This window comes from Aristolochia californica, unplaced genomic scaffold (assembly GCF_029961685.1).
Source record: "Aristolochia californica isolate CCGP_79_NKW_82.1479 unplaced genomic scaffold, dmAriCali1.0.hap1 SCAF_6, whole genome shotgun sequence".
Classification (NCBI taxonomy): Eukaryota; Viridiplantae; Streptophyta; class Magnoliopsida; order Piperales; family Aristolochiaceae; genus Aristolochia; species Aristolochia californica.
Genome location: NW_027182257.1, coordinates 35,291,278 through 35,315,594, shown reverse-complemented (window position 1 = coordinate 35,315,594; position 24,317 = coordinate 35,291,278). Strand labels below are relative to the sequence as shown.

At 39.2% G+C, this 24,317-nt stretch overlaps 1 protein-coding gene and 1 non-coding gene across 2 annotated transcripts; one reads left to right on the top strand and one right to left on the bottom strand.

Annotated features, from left to right (window-relative positions):
- Positions 1-10: 10 nt before the first annotated feature.
- Positions 11-82, bottom strand: TRNAC-GCA (transfer RNA cysteine (anticodon GCA)). Its single transcript has one exon. It is a non-coding gene; the product is annotated as a tRNA-Cys (tRNA).
- A 1,232-nt stretch (positions 83-1,314) lies between these two features.
- Positions 1,315-6,087, top strand: LOC137935141 (1-aminocyclopropane-1-carboxylate synthase 6-like). Its single transcript, XM_068779806.1, has 4 exons — positions 1,315-2,090; positions 2,177-2,302; positions 4,449-4,609; positions 4,697-6,087. The coding sequence occupies exons 1-4, from the start codon at positions 1,620-1,622 to the stop codon at positions 5,529-5,531; spliced, it is 1,593 nt and encodes a 530-aa protein (XP_068635907.1). The 5' UTR covers positions 1,315-1,619; the 3' UTR covers positions 5,532-6,087.
- The last annotated feature ends 18,230 nt before the right edge of the window (positions 6,088-24,317 follow it).

The following is a 24,317-nucleotide window of genomic DNA, read 5'->3' as shown; positions in this document are numbered from 1 at the left end:
GCGGACAAAAAGGGCCCAACCGGGTTCGAACCGGTGACCTCTTGATCTGCAGTCAAATGCTCTACCACTGAGCTATGGACCCGTTGGTTGGTGATAAATAAAATTTATTATAGATATAAAAATATTAATTGATATTATTTTGGGCATGTAAAGGGTTTTCGGAGGCAGCTACGGCATTTAATGAAGAGCGACACGGTTACTTAATGAGGAACTAACACATTTAAGCTGAGAAATATAAAATATTCAGAAGGATCAACCTCAATCACGTGAACAGAAAAAGATCAAGATTCATCAATCACACGATTCACACCAAGGGTTTTACGACTCGGTGTCGCCCGATTCCGAGTCCGATTGGACGGAGTCGGCTGCTCCAATAAACTGTTTACAATTCTAAAGGGTGACTGACCAGAAATAAATTCTTAAAAAAAGGAAAAAATATCCTTAATTTAATATATAATATTTTTATATATAATTGAATAAATATCACATTTTTTTCCAATAATCCTTTGACACAAATCGACTAATGATTTGATAATAATAATATTTTTACAAGGAGACTCAAATGAAATTTTATTTCAAAGAAATATAAAAATATACCAAATTACTAATAATATTGATGGTTATTACTTATTATTTTAATTACTAGTTAATTACTAATAATTTATAATAATAATAATTATTTAAAAAAATATTAATTAACTACTAATGACTAAGTAGCATTTGATAATCCAAGTCCCAAAAGGTCAAGTCTATTATCTAACCATGAGCCATCAACACCCTTTCCTCCACCCATTTGCTAGCTTAGAATCATGTGGTTTACAAGTCCATGGACAAGATGCCACTCACTTGGACTCTCACATTGTCTTTTCTCTCTGACTCGAGTGGTTTCAGGAGTCTCGCGGGGGTGGTGGGCTCTCGATGCTGCGAGATTTGCGAAGCTCCCCCACCCTTCCTCTCTCTCTTCTTCCTTCTCCAGAAAACCTCAGCTTGTCCACACTCCAGATATTCCTAGGATATATCACACGCGTGACGGACAACCCAACGACCTCCCCGGCGTTTTTACCTTCTTACCCCTCTCTTTCTAAAACTTGTCATTGGATGGCGTTTTCGTACCGGACGTGGCGCGGAGAGAGTACACGTTCAAAATATAAATAAGCGGCAAATGCGTAACCTAAAATGTGATCGGGACCGTTGGTCACGATGATGCTGGGACCCGCGGAGATGGACAGTACTTACTTGTCTTAGAAGTTGAGGTCGTCCAAGTGGAAAATCTCTTGCGCCTTTTTGTTATTCGAGAAGTGTGGAAAGGGTTTTCCGGTAAAATTATAGTTTCCCCTCACAGGTTGGAGGCTCCGGTTCTCTTCGCCGAAAAAAAAAAATCCCAATGACAATATCCCACTCTTCCTCGAAGCAACGGCGGAAAAAGAAAGAAACGGGGTACTCAGATTCCACTCTTCTGCTCTTCACTCTTCCCCAATACGCTTCTCTCCGCCCCCCAAGGCGGAGGAGACTTGTTTTCTCAAGGAAACAATAATATACTGTCCGTCCGAAAGCGTCAGATTCCGAAGTCGCCGAGGTGAATCAATGGTTGTTTTCCAGCCATAAGAGGCTTCTCCCAAATGACCCACAACCGATTCCTTCTGCCAGCATCGGAGAGAGACGAGGAGAGGACCAAAAAGAGTTCTGGTGGGGGAACCGCCATGAGACTGATTGTGCCTCTGCAAGGGGTGGTCCAAGGGAGGGGAGGTCTTGTTCTCGGTTCCGTCATTCCCTGCGCCCTTTTCTATTTCTTGCAGCTTTATCTGAAAAAAAATCGTTCTCCGCCTCGGCCTCCCTCGCCCTCTCCTCCCACATCCTCTGCGTCGTCTGGACAGCTCTCAGACCTCGCCAGAATCCCCCGCTCCCTCTCCCGGGGACTTCTCACGTCTAGGGGTTCGGCGGGTCCCGCTCATATTTCCTCCAGGGCTTCCTCGATTCTCAAGTCCGGAGACTCAGCGTATTATGCTGGCCTCAAGAAGTATGCGGATGATCCCTACGATGCTATTACTAATCCAGATGGAGTTATTCAGCTTGGATTGGCCGAAAACAGGGTACAATTTTTTCTTTAATTTTTTCCAACTACAATTATTGAATTTTTTATTTGGATTCAAGTCTTACTTAGTGTGTTTTAGAGCAGTTGTCTATGGATCTTGTTGAGGAGTGGCTGGCGAAGCATCTGAAGGATTTTTCTGAGGGTTCGGAATTGAATCTTAGTGGAATTGCGACGTATCAACCCTTTGACGGGTTGATGAAGCTGAAGATTGTAAGCACGGTTCCTTATCTGTGATTTTCCTTGTTTTCTTATGGAGAACGTTTCTTCTGTTCCCGTTACTCATACCTATATTCCTTTTTGCTCTCTTATTGCTATTGCTATCTATCAGTTTGTTGTCACGACTAGTCAAAACCGTGCTCGTGGAAACTGAAGTTGTGCTGATATATTCTTGTAACGCTTGTCGATTGTTAACTTTATTAACAACATGTAGATTATGCATCATGTTTGGTAGCCAATTGAAACCTAATTACATATTTAATGGTATTTCCGTCTCAGACATCAGGTTGTTCTCCTCGTGTCTTTTTTTACCTAGCGAGAACGCTTTGGTGGAAAGAATATTGTCTTGTATATCTGTTAGTTGCATGTTTGGTAATCAATTGAATATTAATTACATATTTAGTGGTATTTCTTCTCAGGCATCAGGTTGTTCTCCTCTTGTCTTTTTGGCCTAACAAGAACGCTTTGGTGGAAATAATTCAGTCTTGTATAACTGTTAGTAGCCTACAACTTGACATTTAACTGGAGATATAATGATATCCACTATATTTCTTGTCTTTTTTACCTTGCAAGAACGCTTTGGTGGAAAGAATGTGGTCTTGTATAACTGTTAGTTCCCTACAACTTGGCATTTAACTGGAGATATAATGATATCCACTGTATTTTACGAAGCTCCCCAATTTCCCCTTTTTCCTACAGGCACAGCTGTTCTTACTGTCTTTTATCTTTTTTTGAGATATGAAGATTTTTACTTATGAATATCCTCAACATTTGCTCGCACTTTTGATCCCGTTGTCACTGTTTGGGTGCATTTGCTTATTTTTTATACAGAAACGTGGCTCTTTGGCTGTTGGAAAGTGATTCTTTGCATATTGCACTTTTGTAGCAATATCTTGTCATTGCTGCTGTTCATATATAAAATGATGGAACAGTGGATACAATGAGTGGCCAAGTCCTGTGGAAGTTCTTATTCTTATTTGTATCTTTCTTTTCTGGTGAACGTTTTAATTTAGTTTTACTCCATTGAGTTTCTTTGAAGAAAACCAACATTATAAGGAGTTTTTAGTATGCTAAGACTGATCTTTTACTCCTTTTAACCACTGATACATGGAAATGATCTAAACCTGAGCATCTGATGTTTGTTTTGTGCCTATACGCATTAGATGTTAAATGATCAAGGTCAATTAGAAGGTATTATTGTACTTTACTCTGGAATTCAGTAAAACAATTTTGTACAATCCTGTGATCTACATCTTTTTACTTCCATTTTTTTTCCTCGAAGGGATGAATGGTGCTATTCCTTTTCTTTCTTTTTTTCTTATTGTATCATTTGTGGCATCCACATATTTCTTGAGGATATTTTTTTTTTGAAGTTGATATTTTACATGTTACATATGAGAGAGAGTGTAATTTTATTTGTATGAAAGGTGAAAATGAAAATCTCATTTGATGACTAGTTTACTAGAGTGAGGAATATTGTGCAGAACTGGTTTACTTGTGCTCGATCCTTGCTCATTTTCTAGGATAAATTCATTGGAAAAAAATGACTTGGTGTTTGTCTGCGGCTGGTACTTCAAGCTGTGGACTTTGTTTTGTTCAGTAAATGTGCTAGACATTTATATAGGAGGTTAAAACCCTTGCTCTGTGGATTTAGTCTCTGGTTTGAAAGTTGCTTCTTGCTGTGAGGTCTTATGCTCATCCTATGCAAATTGTGGTTATCTGGTTTGTATGTGTAACTATAAACTGACTTATGTTGCTTCCATTTGATCATGTGTTTTTTTGCTTGAATTAACTATATTTTGTGAACAGCGACTTTCTCTATATTATTGCTCTCCTTTAAAATATTTAGCTTGATTGCGAAATGGACCTTAGCTGTCGTCATCTGGTAACAACACGGAGAACACAAGCTTCTGTTTTTTGTTTTTTAAATGATGATTATACATCTATATGACGCCTCTTTCCTCATGAGCCCCTCCCCCCCCCCCTGCTAAACAAAACCAAAATCCTAATCCACTTATTCCAAATGTGTTAATGTCAACAAATGTCAAATTCCTGGTTTACTTTATAGTTTGCTGGTGTTAGTTGACCTGCTTTTTCAAAATCTCCAATTAGGGAAATATCTCACTACTTCATTATGCAGGCTATAGCTGGATTCATGGAACAAGTAATGCAAAGACCAGTTAATTTTGACGCATCACAAATGGTATTAACAGCTGGTGCAACACCTGCAGTTGAAATACTCAGTTTCTGCCTTGCCGATCCTGGAAATGCATTTTTAGTGCCCTCCCCGTATTATCCTGGGTACTTTTTTTTTTTTTTGTCTTCTCATTTAGGTGAATATTCAAAACTATAATATTCTTACCTTTCTGAGGGAAATGCCCTCTTCAGTTTTGACAGGGATGTGAAATGTAGAACTGGAGTAGAGCTCATTCCAGTGCCATGCCGAAGCACTGACAACTTCAATCTAAGTGTAGCTGCCCTTGATAGAGCATTCAATCAGGCAAAGAAACGAGGCACAAAAGTACGTGCTGTTCTCATCTCAAACCCTTCAAACCCTGTAGGGAATATTATTGATAGGGGAACACTCTATGCTCTTCTAGACTTTGCTAAGGAAAAAAACATACATATAATTTCTGATGAGATATTTGCTGGGTCAACACATGGGAGTGGTGAGTTTGTTAGCATGGCTGAGATTGTAGAGTCTGAAGATTTTGACAGAAGCAGGGTTCACATAGTGTATGGGCTTTCAAAAGATCTCTCTCTTCCTGGCTTTAGAGTGGGGGTTATCTATTCTTTCAATGAAAAGGTATTGGCTGCAGCTACAAGGATGGCTAGGTTTTCTGCTATTTCAGCTCCAACGCAGCATTTGCTAATGTCAATGCTTTCAGATTCAGCATATTTAGATAATTTCATTGAAGTCACTAGGGCTAGATTGCGGAAGATGTATGAGCTGTTTGTGAATGGGCTGAAACAGTTGGGAATTGAGTGCACTGACAGCAGTGGAGGTTTTTACTGTTGGGCAGACATGAGCAAATTCATTCGATCTTACAGTGAGAAAGGTGAGCTTGAGCTGTGGGATAGGCTGTTGAATGTAGCTAAGATTAATATAACACCAGGATCATCTTGTCACTGTATCGAACCTGGATGGTTTCGTTGTTGTTTTACCACATTGACTGAAGATGATGTTTCTGTTGTAATGGAACGGATTCTGAAAGTTTCCTGACGCAGCTAATATCAAATTCATTTGTTCAAGTTGCGCAATTGGGTTAAAGATTCTGATCATGTCGCCTTACTAGTCTATTGTTCATAGTTGAAAATGCAAGACTTCAATCCATGTACATTCTTTGTATTAAGGAACAAGGAAATTTCTCAAGGGACTGGTTGTAAAGACTGTTTTCTGGTATCCAAGCCTTCTGTCTGTTCCTTAACTGCAGACCTCACAAGCCTTTGTCGGCTCTATTACCATTGGTTCCCAAGTGACAGCCAGCAGATGTTGTCATTCTTGATAAAATCCTCTAGTTTGATCTCTACTACGGAGTCAGAAATCTCCCCATTTTTTTTTCTCGCAATATTTATAGCTTTTCACTGATTTATTTTGCATTCCAATAACCTTGGATGCTAATGAAGTGGGATTCTTGTTTTGGCTTCAGAAGAATGAACATGGGAAAAATATTAGCCTGCATATAGATACAGGCTCAAAGTCTTTTGCTGAACTTTGGTGGACAAGTGAATCAAGTATGTTCTCAGGGTCAACATGCTTGTAACTCTTATATTTTTTTACGGAGACGTTACTGATTGAGAACTAACCATATTTATTTCTTTTTCTTTTTCATCTTAACATCAATGAGTGATTTTGATTCTCCATATGAAGTATAAGTAGTGAAACGATTCTTACCAAATTCCACAATTATAGAGCCTTTTGTGTTTTTGGCACAAAGGATCCCCGCCATTTAGTTACAAACGGAAATATAGGCATGGGCACAGATTGGGTCAGGTCAGGTTTACCAAAACCTGAACTCGAACCTGATCTCTGGCCTTGAAACCTGATTCAACAAATCCGAATCTGACCCGATCACCATCCTTATAACCCCATCCCTGCCCATCCCTGTAAACCCAAGTTAAACCCGACCCATTCCCTCCCAATCCATGTAAAACCCAACCTGTTTCAACCCCATTTAATATCTTTGTTTCATATGTGGGTTGAGTTTGGGTCGGGTTTGGAAAACGTCTCTGATTTGAGACTCCATAGGTTTTTTTTTTTTTTTTTTTTTGCGCCCCTGTCTTTGACCCTTAGTGTGAAATTACAAACTCGAACTTGGGTTTTTTGGGTTGGGTCAGGTTTGGTTCCTCGTAAAACCCCCAACCCGATGCTCACCAATGAATGGAAAGTGAGTGTGTATAGTTGTTTATGAAATAGTATAAAAATATAGAACCAAAGCTGGAGCTTTCAGATTCATTTAACCCATTTAAGTGTAAAACAATAAATAATACATAGAATATGACAAAAAAGAAGTTAACCATCTAAAGCTATAGATATAAATTTTAGAAAAGAATTCTATTTGATAAATACATTATATTATGTAGTGAAAATTAAAGAGCATATAGTATGGTCTAGATTGAATCAATTAATTCATTTTTCTCTCTTTTGATCAATCAAATAAAAAACTAAAAGATAACAATACATTGTTTGGTAGAAGAAACTAAAAGATAATAATTTTTTTTTGAGAATTATCGATGAGTACTTTTTAATTTTTTATTGGGATGAACCTTTGTTGAAGATCAAGTATGAAAGAGTCTTACTTGACTCTCATAGAAAGAAGTCTCATAGAACAGTAATTAATATGGTAGAGTCTTGTAGGAGTTTCACAGGAGGAAGTTTCACAAAAGAGTCCTATTTAAAGGTGTTTTAGGTTTATTAGTTTTATTTTTGCTTAATTGTTCAATTGTGTTATGACTTATTTTAAGTGTTAAACTTTGGGTGTAACTGAGACAAATATAGTTTAGTTGTAGTCTAAATCTACTTGTTGTCTCTATTATAAATAGAGGCTCATTGTACTTATTATAAATAAGTCAGTGAAGTATTTCTCTTTTTTTTTCAGAAATTCATCATGGTATAAGATCATAGTCTATAAATTGATGTTCCTTTAATTTATAGAGATGGTGTGTTTCTCTCACCCAATTTGGTTTAGTGTAGTTTAACATTTTCCTTTTCTTTGTCCTAGTTAATTTACTCTTTTCAAGTTATAATCAAGTTGAGGATTGACTAGACTTACTCCTCTTGCTCTTCCTTTCAATTGAAAAGCTCTCCAAGACTCAGTGGAATGTCTCCAGTCTGTTGATTATTATGAAGGTCCAGAAGTTTCAGGTAGGTCATATTGTAAAGGTTTCGAGGAATTTTTCTCTGCAATTGGTTACCTGATAATCCCTGCAAAACATTAAGGTGGGGTTAGTCTACAATGAAGTTCACGCGTATTAAGTAGTTCATTTAATTAGGCCGTTAGTGGTGAAGCAAGTAATCTACTCAAGCTAAAATGGTGAAATTGTGATTCAGCCCGATTTTTTGAATCATTCACTTGAAGCCATCGTTCGGGATGCATCGAATTTTTTTGTTCTGTCTCACACTCTCTTCTCCCTCTCGGTTTTCCTCCCCCAAATGTTTTTCTCCCACTCTCTTCTTCCTCTCGTCTTCGCACTCATCTCCCTTCTCCCTCTCTCTTCTCCCTCTCAACCTTAGTCGCAGTTGCCTATTGCCACTCCATCGCAGAGCGTCTCTACTGCAAGGCCTCCGACGTACCGTCAGAGCGTTGCCTCCATTGCCGTTGCCTACTAGTCAGAGTTATAGTTCCGCATTTATCTTGATCCTCATAACCAGAAGTGACAGAGATGTAGAGATCTTGGAGAGGCCTATGTGGGGGACGCTTTAAGGAGGGGAGAGCCTACAAAAATCAATGGTTTCAACTTTTTTGAAGCATTAAAACTATCTTATGTGAGGGACAACAGATTCCTCATGTTCATCTGCTTGAATCTAGGCTTGTCTCCCTACCATTATCGGCGTCGTGAGGAAGACGACGTTGCACGACGCTGTGATTTAATTTTTCCTAAGTTAGGAAAAATTAAACTAGCGTTATTTATTTATTATATTTATTTTTTAATTACTATATTATATTAGTGATTTAATAGTGGTAATTAAAATATTATTAAATCAAACATTTGATCAGTTATTTTGGTTTAATTATCCTATTTTTATAATTAATTAAAATAATCATTTTTAATTTTTCAAAAATATATAATTAATTAATACTACGTAAAAGATTCATCTTTTGTTATTAATAAAATAATTTATTTATTTATTTAGTATATTCATGTTGTAATTATTGTATTAAATTAGTGATTTAATAGTCTTAATTAAAATACTGTTAAAGTAAACATTTGATCAATTATTTTGGTTTAATTATCCCATTGCTATAATTAATTAAACCAATGGTTTTAAATTTTGTGGCAATATATTATTAATTAATAATACGTAAAAATATATATTGTGTTATTGATAAAATAATATATATATATATATTTATTATATTTATTTTTTATTAATGTATTAAATTAGTGATTTTTAATGTTAAAATATATCTTATGTTATTATAAATTAAATTATTTATTTATCATATTCGCTTATGTTATTTTTTAATTTTATTTATTTTTTATAATTTATTACAATCACAAGTAATTATTATATTATTTTATAATAAACTGCAATCATTAATTAATATAATATAGTGTTTCATTAATTAGTATATAATGTATTTTAATATTACATTAAATCACTTATTTGTATAATAACCATGTTTATTTTGGTTAATTATCTGCTTAGGTATAAATTCTATTTAAGTATATTATAAAAAATTATTCATTCTCTTGTTAATATCATAATTTTTTATTTGGGGTACTAACATTGGAATATGTTTTCCATGTCCTTGAAGTCATCTACACTCACACCCAAGGAAAAGTTAAAGTTGAATCAAATTATTGCCCTGAATTTGAAGTCTAATTTCAACTTTAACTTCAATGTTGACTAAAATGTCACTTCGAGTTCAAGCAATTGGTTGGTAAATAGTGAATGACAATCAGACTCACTGTTCTAGAAAAAATCTGCAGTTGCTAAGAACTTCCGGTACTTCACCAAGCAGTTGAAGGTTGTGCAAATCTAGCACCTGAAGGAATTGTTCCTTGGATAGAGTTATTTCCCAATACGTGAACTGAAAGCATCTTAATATTTGCAATATCGGCAGGAATTCTTCCATTTGGCATGTTAAACCCTAAATTCAAAAACCTAGGGTTCGTGCAGTTGGAAATACTGGAACTAATTTGTCCATTTAACTGATTCCTTGAGACATCGAAAATACTCAAGTGATCACCACAAGTTCGAGTGTCAAGGAAATCGAAGGGTAGTAGTCCACAAAAAGAATTGCTTGCAAGATCGAGAAATTCCAAGCCTGGACAAACAGAAGAAAGGTCAGGAAGGCTTCCTTCAACTCTATTACTTCTGAGAAGCCATATCTGGAGGAGCACAAAGTGCAGACGGAAAAGTCCCCGATACATTAGTAAAAAGAAAATTAATGCCAGTTAGCGTCGAGCAATTCACGATAGAACGTGGAATTTCGCCGTAGAGATTGTTCTGTGACAGCGAAATAAACCTGGTTCTGTAACAGTTCTTGAACAAAGCCGGAGGTATTTCTTCCGTAAATGAGTTCTTCGACTAATCGAGCAAACGTAGGCTCTCGAGATCGCACAGAAAGTTAGGAATCTCCCCAGAAAGTGCATTGTCACTCGAAAGCTTTCTTAGCGTCCCAATACCTGCGAATTCTTCAGGAACTGTTCCCACAAACCGATTGCCGAAGAGAGACAAGATCTGGAGAGATTTCAACCCAAATAACCAGGAGGAGAGAACTCCCCGAGTCTAGTGTTGTGCAAGATTATTTTCACCACATTACCTTCTAAACGGCAAACAACATAACGATGCTAATAACGACGCAAATAGTGTTAGATTTGTTGTCTAATAATAATAAAATAAACATCATAGAAATAAATATTAAATCTTTCATAATTTTTCTTATTATGAGAGTCATATATATATCATAGAATTAAAATAATAAGAATAAAGAGAGCGTACCTTTCATCTTGAAGATTATAAATAGAACTTGAAGTGCACAAGATAACTTTTGATAATTCGTTTACAAGTGATAAATTTGCTCCCGTTCAGCCAGACTGGGTGTGCAAATAGCCTTAACTTCACTTGTAAGACCATGGAGGAATTTATAGATTTCCAAAGGGTGTGGCACTTATGACTATTCATAAGGATACATCCCCTTAGGAGAGATACATCCCCTAAGGAGAGATACATCCCCTCAAGAGAGATATATCTCCTTATGCCCAAGGGATGTGTCCAGTCAATGCAACCAATGAATCTACCTCTACAGGGGGATGTGCTGGTCATTATTCTCTGTACTGAACATTCAATGACAAAACATCTAGAAGTGGGCCCCACGCCCCTAATATCATGGTATTTTTATTTTATAAATAATATATTTGAAACCATAATTCCAACAAATAGATGGTCTGAATGCTCTTGTTAGAAGATGGGTTCAAACCCATAAGTTCAAGGAAAAGAAGCTCACACGTCTAAGTGATGACATATAGGTAATATAGGATGTTTTTTATAAAGAAGGTATGAATGCGTAAATACTTGTCCTTTTTGTGTCTTCTTTTATAAAGTTGTAGCCCTAAGGGCATTATAAAAGTTATAAATAAAAGTGTTGGCTAAGAAATAAAGCATTGAAGCTCTCTCTTCCTTTCTTCAAAGTTCGTCTAACCTCCCTCCTTCCCTTGGTCGGTGCACCTCTCCTTCCTCCTAGTCCAAGCTCTCTCTCTTTTGTAGTTGATCCCTTCTTCCTCTCTTCTCCTTCTTTTTGGTTGATCTAAGTCTTCTACATGGGATCCTAATTTCTACATGGTATCATAGCAAGGAGTTTAAGATCCCCCTTGATGAAGTATACAAGTAAATATTTATGAAGATCTGTCCAAGAATTTATTTATAAAAGAAGGAATCCAGTCATGAAGAGATAAGTCAATTCTGGTCATTATTTGCATATTCTCCTTCTATAAGTTGAGGTCTTGATTTCTAATTTACATCAAGATAAGATGATCTTCACATGAGAAGTTGCGAAGATTAATCTCTTGTGATGTTATAATCTTGATATTCTTGTAGCTAAATTGCAAGTTTGATCAAGATTGGTTGCTACTAGTGTTTCATCAAGATTGATGAGTTGATAAAAATGATTTGCAATTCGGTTACCTTCATGTAACTTGGATCAATTTTCTATGAGTTGGAGTACCAGCACACGTTGCTGTAAGTTCTCTCACATTTGGCATTGTTCATGGGGTCTTGTTATTTTGATGGATGATCGTCACATGGTTCAAATTTCAGTGTCTACTTGCCTCTATTATTTTGTTGCCCCTTCTACTTCCTTGAACTCCAACACTTGTTTCTTTGAAGTTGATTGTTCCCATGAGTTGAGGAGTTATAAGAGACTTGACTTGCTACTAAGGATCTCAAAAGAAGATTGTGATTCTTAAGTGTTTGACCACAATTTTTTTGAGTTTGGATTAAGGCATAAGGATTTAAATCTATCATTTTTTTTAAAAAGATATAAGATGAATTGATTGATTTCTGGATGCTCCACTTGACATAAGCACAAATTCTTTGATGATTTAGTACCTACTCTTGTGGAAAAAAAAATTATATCTCTCTTTGTAGGTGCCTGATTTGGTCCACGGACGGATCTTCCAAGTTGCATTAGTCGATTTTTTTTAGATACCCTTTACAATTAATCTTGGTGTGATTTAAGAATTTGATTTGTTTCATCATGGAGATTGGACATACAAGTAGAAAGAGTGGCATACTCAGAATTACTTCTACCCCCTTGAGAGGTCTCTCCAATTATCTTAGCTGGTCACAATCGGTACGATGAGTTCTCATTACTCGTGATCTTCTCGGTCACTTAAACAAACCCTCTCCTCCGATTGATGAAGATGTAGCCTGCTTCAAGTGGGTTAAAAATGATAATCTGGTTATTAGTTGACTCATAAATAACATGGAAGAACATGTAGCCAACAATGTGGTCCACTTTGAAATAGTAAGGATATTTGGGACACATATGCAAAGTTATACTCTAGCATGGTCTCCTTGCAAAAAAAAATTTGATGTCTTACAAAATATGCTGACTACTAAACAAGGGGATAATATTCATGAGTTCTTGGCCAAGTTTCGGGGACTTCTTCAAGAATAGAAGATTGCTCAACCGTACTCAATAGATATTGTGGTTCAAGAAACGCAATGGGAAGCCTTGGCAACAACCATTTATTTGACGAATATCAAGCCATATCTTGAGTTTGCTAAGATCCAACTCTATAGCTCATCCATACTTCTATCCTTTGATGAAATCAATGCTACATTGCTATGGATCCCTGACCTATCTTCTACTACTACGTCCCCCCTATTTATGCTCCATCGGCTATGTACTCCGGTAATAGGGGTACATCATTCTCTAACCGCAGATGCAACATAAATTTTAAAGGGGGTCACACAAGAGGTGGTAGAACGGGTTCTACCCATACATGCACTGAGCTTCGCTTATGCAACTACTGTGGTGGTCAAAACCAACTTATGGAAAACTATTAGCCGTGGCCACGACCATCTGCTAAAGATTATGCCACATTTTAGAAGATGAAATCCCTTATGGAGTCTTCTCTTCCACCGGTACCTACCACTACTACCACCATTGATTCAGGATGCTTTCTTCCTCTTCCTCTTCCTCCTCTTGGATCATAGACTTCAGGGCCTCCGAGCACCTGTTAGGTAACGAACACATGCTTCATTCTATATCTCTATATTTTCCCAATAAATTTGTTATTATTGCTAATGGTACCCAAACCAAAGTACTTGGCAAGAGTTCCTCATCTAATGCATATTTTATCCTTCTTCAAGATGTCTTATTTGTCCCTCAATTTCCTTTAAATTTTCTTTCAGTTAACCAAATCACAAAATATCTGAATTGCTTTGTCACCTTCTCACCATCTTCTTGTACAATTCAGGATCTAACTACGAAATGAGTGATTGGTGACGACCATAAAAAAAGGGGTTTGTACTACTTCAACCTCCCTCCATTAGCTACCTTATCATCCACTACATCTGAGGCACAACCAGCTTCACCATCCTTCTACGCTTTCCCTTCGTCATTTACTTCCTTCGTTAAAATCTCTCTACTTTAAATTGTGAGGTTTGTTAATTAAGTAAACATCATAGGAGTATATATTCTCCTCGCCTTACAACTACAACTAATGCTCCTTTTTATTTAGTAAACTGATGTATGGGAACCTTTGTGTGTCTCTAATATTTCTCATGTTAAATACTTTATTACGTTTGTTAATGATTTTACCTAGGTCACGTGGTTATATCTCTTTAAAGAATGATCTGAAATACTTACTATCTTTAAAACCTTTCATGTTATGGTGTTAACTCAATTTGGCAAAAAAATTCAAATTCTTAGGTCTAATAACGCTAAGGAATATTTGTCTATTGAGTTCCAATCATTTTGTGAGGGTAATAGGCTTTATCCATCAAACACCGTGTGCTTATACCCCTCAATAGAATGGTGTTGTTGAAAGAAAGAATCGTCATCTTCTTGAAGTTGTTCGAGGCCTCCTCTACTCCATGAAGGTACCTTACTTTTATTAGCCTCATGTTATACTTATGGCCTATTTTCTTATCAATAGGTTACCTTCATCTGTTCTTAGTCATAAAACTCCTTACTTTGTATTATTTCCTGGTGAAAACCCCTTTTCTCTTCCCCTCAAGGCTTTTGGTTGTACATGCTTTGTCCATGTCACATATCCACAAAAGAGTAAACTTACTCATCATTCTAAGAAGTGTATTTTCTTGGGGTACTCTTGCACCCAAAAAGGGTATTTCTGTTACAATCCTACCCTTCATAGGATGCTTGTATCTCAAGATGTGACCTTCTTTGAGGACACCCCATTCTACTCCTCGAATGATGCTCCTCCAGGTCTGTCATTTCCTCCTATCACTCTTTGTCTAATTGTGCACTTCAATGTCGATATTACTCAACCCCTGAAGCACCGGCCGACACCTCATCTATGGAGTTTTCGGATCCACCTGAGGTAAGTTCATCCCATCCCATGTTTGGTTTAGAATTTGATATATGGCCTATTGCTTTAAGAAATGAACGTCATTCCTGTAATACTTCTCACTCTATATCCAATTTTATGTCTCACCATCGTTTGTCTTCCGCTTGCTCTCAGTTCCTTGCATTTCTTTCTTCTACTTCAATTCTGCAGTCCTATCACGAGGCCCTACAGCATCCAGGATGGAAGGCGGTTATGGATGAGGAAATGCATGCCTTATATGAGAATCAAACCTGGCACTTAGCACTGCTCCCAAAAGGAAAAAAACCAATCGGTTGTAAATGGGCGTTTTCGGTTAAATATAACCCAGATGGGTCCGAGTCCATTGCTCATCTTAAAGTCAGACTCGTTGCTAAATGATACACTCAGTCTTATGTAGTGGATTATGAGGAGACCTTTTATCTTGTTGCCAAGTTAAATTCGGAACGTATCCTATTATTTATTGCTACTAACTCATTATAGCCCGTATATCAACTCGATGTAAAAAATGCTTTCCTAGATGGGGATATCCGTGAGGAAATTTATATAGTTCAACCACCTGGTTATGTGGTTGAGGGGGAGTCTGTATGCCGGTTACAAAAGTTTTTATATGAGCTTAAACAGTCCCCTTGGGCTTGGTTTGAAAATTTTAGCCAAACACTACTACGGTTTGGCTTTCGTTGGTGCACAGTAGATCATTCACTATACTTTAAAGATACTTCAAAAGGAAGAATATTATTTACTGCATATGTTGATGACATTATCTTAACCGGCGATGATGCACATAACATACAAGAGGTAAAAAATATGATATGTCAGGAATTCAAAACTAAAGACCTGGGACTGCTTAATTATTTTTTGGGTGTAGAAGTTTTTCAATCCAAACAAGGGATAATATTGTCTCAACGGAAGTATGTTTTGGACCTCCTCGAAGAAACATGAATGAAGGGGTATCGACCAGTTGACACACCTATGGATATGAATGTAAAATTATGTGCAACGACTGGAGAAGATATTGGTAAATATCAAAGACTTGTAGGCAAATTGATCTACCTCACGGTAACTAGACCAGACATATCATATACTGTAAGCGTGGTGAGTTAGTACATGCATAAATCACAACTTACCCACTAGCAAGCCTTGGAGAAAATATTATGATACTTAAAAGGAGCTCCGAGAAAAGGACTACTTTATAAAAAACGTGGCCACTTTAACATAGAAAGTTTCTCAGACGCAGATTGAGTTGGATCGCCTGATGATAGAAAATCTACGTCTAGATGTTGCACACTTGTTGGAGGGAACCTGATTACATAGAGAAGTAATAAGTAAAATGTGGTTGCAAGATATAGCGCCGAAGCAGAATACAAAGCTATGACCTACACAATTAGTGAACTCCTATGGATCAAGACCCTTCTTACCGAATTAGGATTTTACGAAGGAGCTCTCATGAATCTACACTGTGGTAATCAAGCAATCATTCATATTACTTCAAACCCAGTCTTCCATGAAAGGACTAAATACATTGAGGTGGATTGCTACTTTATACAGGAGAAATTTCAAGCAGTTATAATCTCCCTCAAACATGTTTCATCACAAGAGCAAGTAGCATATATCCTCACTAAACCAGTTAAATCTAAAATCATATCCTTTATATGTGGTAAGCTAGGTATCTATTATATATTTTCTCCTCCAGCTTGAGGGTAGTGTTAGAAGATGGGCTCAAGCCCACAAATCCAAGGCAAGAAAGCCCACATGTCTAAGAGAAGGTATATGGGTAATATAGGATGTTTCTCATAAAGATGACATGAAAGTATTAAGTACTTTTCTTTTTTATGTCTCTTCTTTTTATAAAGATGTAGCCCGAAAAACATTGTAAAAACTATAAATAAATGCATCGGTTAAGAGATTGAGAGCATTAAAGTACTGCACCACTCCTTCCTAGTAGTCCAAAATCTCTCCCTTTTGTAGTTGATATTTTCTTATTTTTCTTCGTCTTCTTCTTCTTCTTAGTTGATTTACATGGGATTCTAAATTCTATATCTGTCGGATCATTACGGTAAATGGCGCCGGAACATACATCAGATCCAACTGAGAGACGAGATAAAGCCGAACCTGGCCATTTTAGCTACTTTTCAACTTTTTTCGTCTTTTTCAAACATGGAGCTAGGTTATCACAAAAGTCATCATCTAACTGTTATGAAAAACCGATGACAGTAAAGAGATAGGTAATCACATGACACAAAATTTTACATGGTTCGGCAAGTTGTCTACGTCCACAGGAGCTGCAGAGGATTTTTATTTCTTCAATCGGAGGAATCACAATACAAATGGGACCAGTATCTTTCTTTGCACCTTTTTACACTGCGTCGACTAGCAGAGACCCTTCTCTGCAGCGTCGACCAGCAGAGCCCGTTCTCTACAGAAATGGTGTCGCCCTTCTCAGCCTCCTCTTCCGGCAACGACGAGGCATAATAGCCTCTCTTCTAGCAACACACAATAGCCTTTCTTCCGGCAACAGCGAGGCACAACAACCTCTCTTCCGGCAACGACGAGAACGGTCCCGAGCTGTTGTTTCTGGGCAGCAACAGTGACGACCTTGCTCTTCCGAAGGCAGCTTGAGTCCCACGTTGCTGTATATCCAGCAACAGCATCGAAGCCCCGATTTTCTTTTGCTCTCTGTAAGTCCTGTAAGTCCCGAAGACACACCACGAAGAGAAAAATCAAATCGGACAGAGGGAGATTTTAATTTTTCGATTTGATTTTTCCCTTGAGTGTAGCCTACGCCAAAGGGCAAAATAAAATCACAAATTTCCTTCATGTCCTGCTCGCACGTGTGGACTAGACTCCACCGTACTCAACAATTCTCCCACTTGGAGACTAGTACACCCATTGTATCACCCTCTTCCTCAAACATCATATCCACTACCTCTGCAACTCACTACTCCTGTCTTCATGCTAGAAGACCAACTAAAGTTGCGCACAACTTCAGTTTCTCAAGTGTAACACCCTTTGTAAACATATCAGCAGGGTTCTTACTTTCACAATTTTTTCTCAAGTACCAACTGTTCATCATCTAACAATGATCGTATAAAATGATACCTGATGTGAATGTGCTTTGTCCTGGAATGAAATGTTGGGTTCTTGGCAAGGAATATGGCACTCTGACTATCACAGTAGAGAGTGCCCTTTTGATTCTTTTTTCCCAATTCCTCCAAGAAGCCCTGTAGCCAGATCATCTCCTTCGCAGCTTCTGATACTGCAATGTACTCAGCTTCTGTGGTAGACAAAGAAACTGTTTTCTGTAGATTTGAACCCCATGAAACTGCAGTACCACCCAGAGTGTAAACAAACCCTGTGGTACTTTTTTTTTTATCAATATCTCCAACTAGATCATCATCAACATAGCCCCTCACCTCTAAGATCTTTCCTGAGAAACACAAGCACGTATCTGAGGAGCCTTTTAAGTACCTCAGAATCCACTTCACTGCTTCCCAATGCTGTTTTCCTGGGTTACTCATGTATCTACTCACAACTCCCACTGTATGGACAATATCCGGTCTAGTACAAACCATAACATACATAAGTGAACCAATGGCTGAGGCATAAGGAGCCTTACTCATGTAATCTAGTTCCTCCTCTGACTTAGGTGACCGATCCTTGCTGAGTCTGAAGTGACTGCCCAAGGGTGTGCCAACTGGTTTGGCCTTATCCATATAGAACCTGCTGAGTACCTTTTTCACATACTCAACCTGCGAGAGTCTCAACGTGCCTCTGACTCTGTCTCTGACAATTCTCATACCAAGGATTTGCTTCGCAACTCCCAAATCCTTCATTGCAAAGTGCTCTGACATCTGCTTCTTCAAATTATTAATCTCATCAATACTAGTCCCTGCAATAAGCATGTCATCCACATACAGTAACAGAATGATGTAAGAATTGTCAAAATACCTAACATAGTAACAATGATCTGCCTGACATCTGATGTAACCTGCACTGGACATAAAGCTGTCAAATTTCTTGTACCACTGTCTAGGAGCTTGCTTCAGGCCATACAAGCTCTTCTTCAGTCTGCAAACTGAACCTTCCTTTCCCTGTGCTACAAAGCCCTCAGGTTGGTGCATATAGATGTTTTCTTCAAGGTCTCCATAAAGAAAAGTTGTTTTCACATCTAACTGCTCAAGCAATAAATCTTCAGCAGCAACCATGGACAACACTAACCTGATGGTTGTGATCTTCACCACAGGAGAGAAAATCTCAGAGTAATCAATACCCTGCTTCTGCTGAAAGCCCTTTACAACAAGTCTAGCCTTGTACCTCTTACTGCCATTATGCTCAGTTTTCACCCGGTACACCCACTTGTTGTGCAATGCCTTCTTCCCTGGTGGAAGTTCAGTCAACTCCCATGTCTGATTTTCTAACAAGGAATCCATCTCTTCCTTCATTGCCAACTCCCACTTGCTAGAATTTTCATCTTGCAAGGTTTCTTCTAACTTTGCAGATCTCCACCATTTGTCAGCAGAATATAATTCAAAATAGGTGAGAAACGTTGTGGAGACCGAATAGTCCTGACTGACCTGCGAACTGCAGCTATAGGAGTGGACGGCTCTGGATCTGACTGCGGAATAATAGGAGTGGGTGCACTGGACCCACTCTCCCCGTCACTTGTATCTCTGCACTGCACTGTGGCCTCTAGTAGGTCATCCAATCTCACGAACTCGGACTCCTGAGGAGCTGCTTCAGCAACTGTACTAGACTTGTCCTTGTATACAATCTTCTCATTGAAAATCACATTCCTATTTCTTATAATCTTTTGACCCTGATCATCCCAGAAACGATAGCCAAATGCCTCGTCTCCATAGCCAATAAAATAACATTTCTTTGACTTGGTCTCAAGTTTACTGCGAGCATCAGAACCAACAAGAACATTAGAAAGACAACCAAAAAGTTTAAGATGAGAAAATTTGACCTCTTTCCCACTCCAGACCTCTTTGGCAATCCACAATCCAACGGAACTTATGGTCCTCTGTTGATCAAGTAAACTGCAATACTGACTGCATCTGCCCAGAAAGTAGGTGGTAATCCAGCGTGCAACCTCATGCTTCTAGCACGCTCATTGATAGTTCTGTTCATATGTTCAGCAACTCCATTTTGTTGTGGTGTCCCAGGAGTAGTCTTCTCCATTCTGATACCTTGAGCTACACAACATTCTTTGAACCTGCCATCAATATACTGACCTCCATTATCAGACCTCAAACATTTCAGTTTCAAGCTTGTCTCTGTTTCAACCATGGCCTTCCAAATTTTGAACACATTGAATACCTCACATTTATGCTTCAAAAAATAAACCCATACCTTCCTACTAGGATCATCAATGAACGTGACATAGTAACGAGAACCTCCAAGGGATGCCACTGGGGAGGTCCCCACACATCTGTGTGCACAAGGTCCAATTTTTCTTTCTTCAGTGTTCTCCCACCCTTCAAAAAACTGACCTTCTTCTGTTTCCCCATAATGCAACTCTCGCACATACTGAGATCAACTGATTTTAGTTCTAGTAGCTTGCCTCTGGACAACAGTTCTGTCATGCCCCTCTGACTCATATGGCCAAGCCTGCAATGCCATAAATCTGTTGTGCTTTCTGCAACGGTAGTAACAATAGTATTAATCAAACCAGTAGTCGAATAGAGTGTACCGATTTTCTTACCCCGAGCCAGTACCAATGCTCCTTTGGTGACCTTCCAGGTGTTATCTGAGAACACCACTGAATGGCCACAGTCATCAAGCTGCCCAACAGAAATGAGGTTCTTCTTCAATTCAGGAATGTGCCTGACCTTTTGCAAGGTCCATTTGTTCTTGTTAGGGAGTGCAATGTCAATGTCTCCCATCCCCATCACGTTCAAGGCCTCTCCATCAGCCAAATATACCTTCCCAAAGTCACCTGCAACATAGTTTTGCATTATCTCCTGATGGTAGGATGTATGGAATGAAGCCCCAGAATCCAGTATCCAGTCATCAACTGGACTATGAACTGCAAGCAATAGTGCATCTTGTACTTCTTCAGTTACTGCATTTGCACTATCATTCTCGATTTTCTTAGGGCTTTTACAGTTTCTCTTTAAGTGGCCAGCTTTGCCACAGTTCCAACAAGTTGCCTGTTGACCAGGCCTTGACTTACTCTTGCCCCTGTACTTTGACTTTGATCTGTTTCTGTTTGAGTTCCTGTCATGTGATCTCCCCCGAGAATCAACATTCAATGCGGAACTCGAACCCGAAGTCTCGCCTGAATCCCTCCTACGTACCTCCTCAGCCAAAATCAAATCACGAATATCATCATTTTTCAACTTTGATTTACCGACAAAATTACTCAGCCATTCTCATGGCTTCCCAACTATTTGGCAATGAAGCCATTAGTATCAAAGCACGTATCTCATCATCAAATTCAATTTCAACAGATGACAATTGATTTATGATAGTATTAAAAGCATTCAGATGTTGTGCAACAGATGTACCTTCTACCATCTTCAAATTGAATAACTTTTTCATCAAATAAACTTTGTTATTCGCTGAAGGCTTTTCGTACATACCTGACAAGACCTCTAAGAGACCCATAGTCGTCTTCACCTTACTGACGTTGTGTGCAACGGATCTCGACAGGGTTAGCTGAATAATCCCCATAACCTGTCGATCCAACTGATTCCAATCGTCTTCCTCCATTTTTTCTGATTTCTTCCCCAATAGTGCAAGATGGAGTTTCCTCCCATGGAGGTAGTCCTCTATCTACATCCTCCAGAATCCATAGTCCTTGCTATCGAACTTCTCGATCCCTGATAGCTTGACTTCATCCCCAGCCATCATTTTTCCCTCAACCGAACCTCTGCTCTGATACCAGTTGTTTTGAAAAACCGATGACAGTAAAAAGACAGGTAATCACACGACACAAAATTTTACGTAGTTCGGCAAATTGCCTACGTCCACGGGAGCTGCAGGGAATCACAATACAAATGGGACTAGTATCTTTCTTTGCACCTTTTACACACAGTCGACTAGCAGAGACCCTTCTTTGCAGCGTCGACCAGCAGAGTCCGTTCTCTACAGAAATGGCGTCGCCCTTCTCAGCCTCCTCTTCTGGCAACGACGAGGCACAATAGCCTCTCTTCCAACAACACACAACACCCTTTCTTCCGGCAACGGCGAGGCACAACAGCCCCTCTTCTGACAACGGCGAGAACGGTCCCGAGCTGCTGTTTCTGGGCAGCAATAGTGACGACCTTGCTCTTCCGACAGCAGTTTGAGTCCCGCGTTGCTGTATATCCAGCAACAGCGTCGAAGCCCCGATTTTCTTTTGCTCTTTGTAAGTCCTGTAAGTCTTGAAGACACACGACGAAGAGAAAAATCAAATCAGACAGAGGGAGATTTTAATTTTCCCTTGAGTGTAACCTACGCCAAAGGGCAAAATAAAATCACAAATTCACTTCATGTCCTGCTCGCACGTGTGGACCAGACTCCACGGTGCTCAACACTAGCATCAGCGTATGCATAATCCTCTTTTGCCTGCAATCAGCCGTCCCACCTTTTCCTAACAACAAAACACAATGAGGACCATATCTCTCCGGTTTCCATTCTGCAACGAACCCTAAAGAGGGGAGAGTCCTCTTATCTTCCCTGCTATAGCGAAAAATGGTCTTTAACAAAAAAAAAAATGTGGAGAAATTTAAACCGCCGGCCACTCGTTGCTTTGGCAAAATCAGCTTTAACTCGGCATGAGTAGCTCTAGTGCTAAAATCGAAGACGCAACAGTGAGTGAAAGGATTAGAGAGGGAGTGGGAAGTAACAGGCGGAGCGAGAGACGGCATACAATGCGAAAGGCACGTGGTGGCGATTGCTCGCGGGCGGGCATTAAATTCAAACAAACCCTTGTAGGCATTATCCTCCATTCATTAATCGACCACCTTCGCCTCAGCCAAAGAAACCTGCTGATATGCTCAGTGGAGAGACGACGCGGTTTCCATTAAAGGTAAAGGAAGAAGTCCCGTCTGTCTCTGCATTTCGAGAGGGAAGAAGTGGATTTTTGTGTTAGTCTCAGGAAGAAAAGAGAATCCAAATAAAGAGTAAAATAGAAAATGGAAAGAAATGGGAAAGGAGAGAAGAATCTCTCTTTCAATTCATTTTTTATTCAAAGGTCGAAATTTCCACTAGTGACAATCTTTTATATTTTGTATCGTGAAACGGTCGAATAACGGCACCATCTCGTCCGTTATGGGTGGACCCATTTCCATGCCGTTTTGCCGTTTCAGCATGATTTTCTCGTCGCCAGCCGAACTTCTGCAACCCTCGATCGCTCCCGTCACCCGCCGAAAATCGGCATCCGACAGCCGCACGCCATCGCTAAGCGACCGGCCCCTAATACGCCACTCAGCAGCACTCCGTTGCCGCTCGCAGCCGCACTCCGCCACCGCACGCTGCCGCACGTCGTTCACTCCGACGGCTACAGTACCGGTGCCGCACAGACTCATCTCTCCCGACGCAGTCTTCGTCGCGATTCTGTCTCGCCATCACCGTTGTTCCGTCTCGCCGCCGTCGTTCGCCCCTCCGGCCACAACGCCGACCGCCCCCAGCCAGCCGGCGTCGCACAGAACCCCCCGATATTCCTTCTCTCTTCTCTCGTCGCCGATTTACCGCCGAAATCGGTCGACCCCGCTGCCGCCTGCCGCCGTTCGTACCCCTCCGGCCACAGCGCCGACCGCTCTCGTCCCTCCCGCCGCCCGTCTCGGCAGAACCGAGACAACCTAAGTTAAGGGGGAAAATTATTTACCCACTGAGACGCGTCGTCCCGCGCACGTAGGTGCGCATAGTGCGAACTCGCACGTGGGCTTTCACACCTACGAGTTTTGCACGTGCGGAATTTTTTTATTGAAAAAAAATAACTCTTCATCCTATCCGAACGATGTGATTCTATCCACCTTAGCTGTTGCCCTTCCTTCGGACGATGCAATTCCGTCCGCCTAAGTCACTTCTAGTGCCACTGCTCTTCCATCGGACGAGATAATTCCGTCCGCACTAACCATTTTCAGTGTTGCTGATCTGCTACCAAACGATGAAATTTTGTCCGCACTAGCCGCCTCAAATGCAATTACTCTTCCACCTTACAATGAAATTTCATCCGCACCAGCCGCCTCAAATGCAACTGCTCTTCCACCTGACGATGAAATTCCATCCGCACCAGTTGTCTCCTGTGCCGATGCTTTGCCACCTGACGATGAAGTAATTTTAATATTTTTAATGATATTAACTAACTAGTAGTGGAAGAGTAATTTTTTTATCTGACAATAACTTTTTTTTTTTTTTTGTTATAGGTGGAGATTTTACTTATGCAGGCACGTATATTATTTTCTAGCTTGAAGAGCAACAACTATAGTTTGTAAATTTATAATAGATTTATAAATGTTATGCAATGTATGGAGTGTTTAGACTATTTTATGGAGTGTTTATGGAATATATAGACAATTTTATGGAGTGTTTATAGAGTGTTTATGGAGTGTTTATGCAGGTATTATGTATATAGATTATGCCTAATTTTAAGTAGAGGTCATGCCGAATTGTATACAAGTATTATATACATAGATTATGTCCAATTTTAAGTAGAGATTATGCCCAATCTTATACATAGGTTATGTCCAATTTTATGTAAAATATATGCATAATTTTATATACAATTTATTTGATTTATATTTTTTAAAAAAATTTAAATGTATTTTGAAACTCGAACTCG

Coding starts and splice junctions, on each gene's coding strand:
- LOC137935141 (XM_068779806.1), top strand. CDS start 1,620: ATGACCCACAACCGATTCCTTCTGCCAGCATCGGAGAGAGACGAGGAG. Junction 2,091..2,176: donor TTGGATTGGCCGAAAACAGG/GTACAATTTTTT, acceptor GTTTTAGAGCAG/TTGTCTATGGATCTTGTTGA. Junction 4,610..4,696: donor CCCTCCCCGTATTATCCTGG/GTACTTTTTTTT, acceptor TGCCCTCTTCAG/TTTTGACAGGGATGTGAAAT.